The sequence below is a fragment of the Propithecus coquereli genome, unplaced genomic scaffold (assembly GCF_000956105.1).
Source record: "Propithecus coquereli isolate 6110/MARCELLA unplaced genomic scaffold, Pcoq_1.0 Scaffold39, whole genome shotgun sequence".
Lineage (NCBI taxonomy): Eukaryota > Metazoa > Chordata > Mammalia > Primates > Indriidae > Propithecus > Propithecus coquereli.
The window spans coordinates 4398076-4402672 of NW_012149618.1; the positions used below are offsets into that span (position 1 = coordinate 4398076).

General features: G+C 32.6%; 1 protein-coding gene across 1 annotated transcript in view; it reads left to right on the plus strand.

The window, feature by feature from the left end:
- The window catches only part of SPDYA (speedy/RINGO cell cycle regulator family member A), a 32974-nt gene that overhangs the window by 3616 nt on the left and 24761 nt on the right, over positions 1-4597 (plus strand). The window contains exons 2-3 of the mRNA XM_012652513.1: positions 1457-1709; positions 4174-4232. Of these exons, the coding sequence (XP_012507967.1) occupies positions 1475-1709; positions 4174-4232 (294 nt within the window). The 5' untranslated portion in view covers positions 1457-1474. The remainder of the gene's footprint in view (positions 1-1456; positions 1710-4173; positions 4233-4597) is intronic.

Sequence of the window (4597 nt, forward strand, 5' to 3'; positions counted from 1 at the left end):
GGAAATTATATAATCAAGTAAGTATAATTTCCTCTACCTAGTTCTTCATAATCTAGCCTTATACTGTCTAATATAGTAGACACTAACCACTTGTGACTATTAAATACTGAAACTGAAGAATTTAATTTTAACTTAAATCTAAAAACTGAAGGAATGTAAAGTAGTTTTCTGTTGCACACTAATTCATTTTTTGATAGGACTACATTTCACTTTTACTGTTGAAAAATTAGCATCAGAATTGAGATATGCTATAAATGGAAAATACACAGCAGATTTCAAAGACTTAGAATGTAAAATATCTCATTAATTTTTAAATTTGACTGATTACATGTTAAAATGACATTTTGGATATATTGTGTTATAGAAACTATATTATTAAAATTTACCTTTTTTTAAAATGTGGCTCTAAAAATATAAAATTACATCTGTGGCTTGCATTATTTCTGACAGTGCTGCTCTAGCCTCACTATATCCTATCTTGTTTTCCATTCCTTCCTTCAGCAGGGAAGTTTCTGAGGGTCAGGAAGGAGAATCTGTACCTAACTCCTTGAACACCAAGGGAGGCATGGCTGCCTGGGTCACTGTGAGTTACGGATTCAGAGGTCTCATTAGGGTCCTAGAATAGTTTCCTGCTTTGCATATTCACACCTTCATTTCCCATTACCCTAGAAATATTTGACCAGAAAATGCTAATTCTAGTAATTATGTGATCACCACCAAATAAGATGATTATGCATATTGTTAAATATTGATGGATTAACTTTGTCTCAGATTGTATTAGATTATAATGTTGTACATTCATATACACTTATAACCAGCCACTCAAATAGCATGGTCATACACTCACAACTTTAAAAATTAGACCAATTTATGAAAATCCTTCAAAGTACCTATACGTTTTTTGCTAGAATTGTTTTTAACTTTTCAATAAATACCAATAAATGCTTATTGAATAAGTGAATTTTGTGATATATCTGGAATTTACCAATAAGAATATATGTTTTTTGGGGAGGGGGTGATTAATATTGACAATAAGTTATAGAAATAGTTTGCCTTGTTTATAAAGAATTTGGGGTGGCATATAATAACCATACAATAAAATTATGTCAATTCAAGCAGAATAAAAAATTAATAAGAAGAAAGAACACTACAAATACATTATAAACTCAACATAGTTTCTATAATTAACTTTCAGATTTGGTTTTAAGTTCTGTAGCCAAAGCAAAATGGTATACAATATCTTATTTGGGTAGAGGAAGTATAGCAGTTACCCAAAGGAGGCATAGCTTTTCCTAACACCTAAGCAAATTTTTAATATGAGTCACTGTCACGAATAACATTTTAATAGCAAGTTCAGTAACATTTCATATGACTGTATCTGGTAGTATTATCCAGTTAGTTGTTTTATAGAGAAATGAATGAACATGATAAATAATTGTATGTTTTATTTTTACAGGAATCTTGGGAAACCAAAATGAGGCACAATCAGATGTGTTGTGAGACACCACCTACTGTCACTGTTCATGTAAAATCAGGGTCAAATAGATCATATCAGCCTAAAAAACCCATTAATCTGAAGCGTCCTCTTTTTAAAGATAGTTGGCAAGCATCTGAAATAAATGCACATAATAACAACAAATCTAAACGCCCCAAAGGACCTTGTCTGGTAATACAGCGTCAAGAAATGACCGCTTTCTTTAAATTATTTGGTAAGTTTAAAATATTGTAATAGTGGTAATTATAAAGTACTCAAAAATTAGAATGTAAACACCTATTTTATTATTTTCATAGTGATCAAAGAGGATGCTATTGTGTCAAATTTCCCATCTCTAACCAAATGTGTTTTGTTTTAATCTTTTTTTTAATGTTGGATTTTTGTTTTGCTAGCTTATGGGTTAAAAATTCAGACTCATCTAGCTTCTAGACTACTTAAATCCAAGTGTCAAATGTAAATTCTGGGCAATTCAGGTTCAGAGCATGAATTTTGTTTGACCTAAAGTAAAATACATAAAGACTCAGGTGCTAGAACAAAAGGAAGGCTTTTGTTTAAAAAACAAACAAAAAAGACTTAGGTTAACTGACCCTGTTTAACTATGCCTCAGGAGTTTCCCAGGACTTTCACTTCTAAAACCAAGCAAACCAGGAAGCTTGGTCAACCTAGAGATGATTCAGAATTACATTTTGGGAACATTGTTGAAAATTAACTCTGCTTTATCATCACGTTCGTATAATGAAATTGAGTTTGAATTTGTTTAGATTATTAAACAGTGCTACTTTGTTGATAAATTTCTTAACAAATTGGCAAAAAGAAACTTTATAGTACTATACTTCTAACCAAGAAGAAGGATTTATTTTTTGGTTTTGTTTTTGGGGATATTTTTTTGAAGGAAAGTTATAAAGTGGACAGATTAGAATAAGGGATAGTATAGATGGGTTCTGGTAAATATCTGTGGGAATGAATTAAGTCAAGTAAATGCCACAGTCTCATAGATTTAGGTAATAGGCTTCCTTGTTTATAGAGGAAGGCCAGGTGCATTAAAGCAAGCTGGTTAAGAAAAGCAAAGCAAAATGAAAAGATGAGATCAGGAAAAAAAGAGGAAAAATGTAAAGAATATAAGTAGAAAAGAATACATATGTTCTCCTAGAACATCTAGAATGTTAATACGAGTTTCTCTTTATTAACAGTAGAACAGAATTATTACCTACAAACTTTTTTAGTACCCATAACTGGTCATAAGAAATAAGAGAAAATACTTGGCTCTACCATTTTAGGTAATTTAAGAAATAGAAATGGAATTAACAAGGCAGAAATTATTCATAGAAATTATTATTCATAGTTATTCTTGGGACGTTCCATATATTTGACTACAATGATGATATTTTAGGGTGTAAAAATGAATATAAAGAAGTTATGCTTTGTTACTTAAAATGCAGGGGAGGAGCTGGCATGGTGATGGGTGTTTATAGTCCCAGCTACTCAGGAGGCTGAGGCAGGAGGATTCCTGGAGCCCAGGAGTTTGAGGCTAGCCTGGGCAACATAGTGAGACTGTGTCTCTAAAAAAAAACTAAAAGAAAGAAAAAATAAAGGAGGGAATGATAAAAAACATATTTTTTCAGACTATATTCTGACAACTACTAACGTATTTTGAGATTATATATTTTAGCCCTTTAAAATTGAAATAGGCCAAGTGCAGTGGCTCACACCTGTAATGCCAGCACTGTGGGAGGTTGAGGGGGCAGGATCACTTGAGGTCAGGAGTTCAAGACCAGCCTGAGCAACATAGTGAGACCCTGTCTCTACAAAAAATAAAAATACAAAAATTAGCCAGGCATGGTTGTGCATGCCTATAGTCCTAGCTATTAAGGAGGCTAAGGTGGGAGAATTGCTTGAGTGAGCTAAGGAGTTTGAACTTACAGTAAGCTGTGATTGCACCCAACCTGGGTGACAGAATGAGACTCTGTCTCTAAAAAAAAAAATAAAAATAAATAAATTTGAAATAAATGTTTGACCTACTTTCTGGATGTTATTTTTTAACAATATTTTTGTTAACCTTTTTATCCTAATACTCATTTTTTCAAAAATGTTATTCATAAATAACTAATTATGAACCATGTTTATATAGACATTTTCATATGTATTTGAATAATAGAAAGTGGAATAGAGATAAGTAGGAGCAGAGAAGAAGAATCCAAAACTAAAAATATCCTGGAATCTAAAAGGAGAAAGTAGTAGAAAAAGTAAAACATATTTGGAAAATAGAGTATTAAGTCCTTATTTTTTTAAAGACTAAGTTATCTTTTAGCAGATCCCATTTCTACAATAAGATTGATTTTGGAAAGGAATGAAGAGCTAGTATAGCATTACCCAAGACACATTTCTCAGAGTGCTGTTGGATAGTCAGTAAACCAACACTTCTACCATTCCCCCTCCAACCTGAGCTATATATTAAGACAAATCAGATGGGAAGATGAAGGATAAGGCAGTAGCTTTTTGTAAAGTCTTTACAATGATAAATACACCAAAGAACTGAAAACTATACCTTAGACAACACTGGTTCAGTCATTTTTGTTTTATTTCTAAGCATCATTTATAATCTCTTGATATAGAAATTAATTCTTTAAAAGGAAACATTCTATTTTTAAAAGACAAATTATAGCTATCTTTTGTTGTAGATGATGATTTAATTCAAGATTTCTTGTGGATGGACTGTTGCTGTAAAATTGCAGACAAGGTAAATTTGGTAGCAATATAATCATTAACCAGTATTATTATGTAACTGAAGCATGAGAGCTTTAATGAGACCTTAGAGGAATTTTCTATCAATTAAGGTTAAAAAAAGAGTGAGCCTACATTGCTCCTTCAAAGCAAAATCCTTGCACATTAATTTTTGGAATTATGGTCAGGCATGGTGGCTCAGTCCTATAATCCTAGCACTCTGGAAGGCTGAGGCAGGAGGCTCCCTTGAGGTCAGGAGTTCGAGACCAGCTTGAGCAAGAGTGAGACCCCATCTCTACTAAAAATAAAAAAATTAGCCGGGCATTGTAGTATGCGCCTGTAGTCCCAGCTACTCGGGAGGCTGAGGCAGGAGGATCGCTT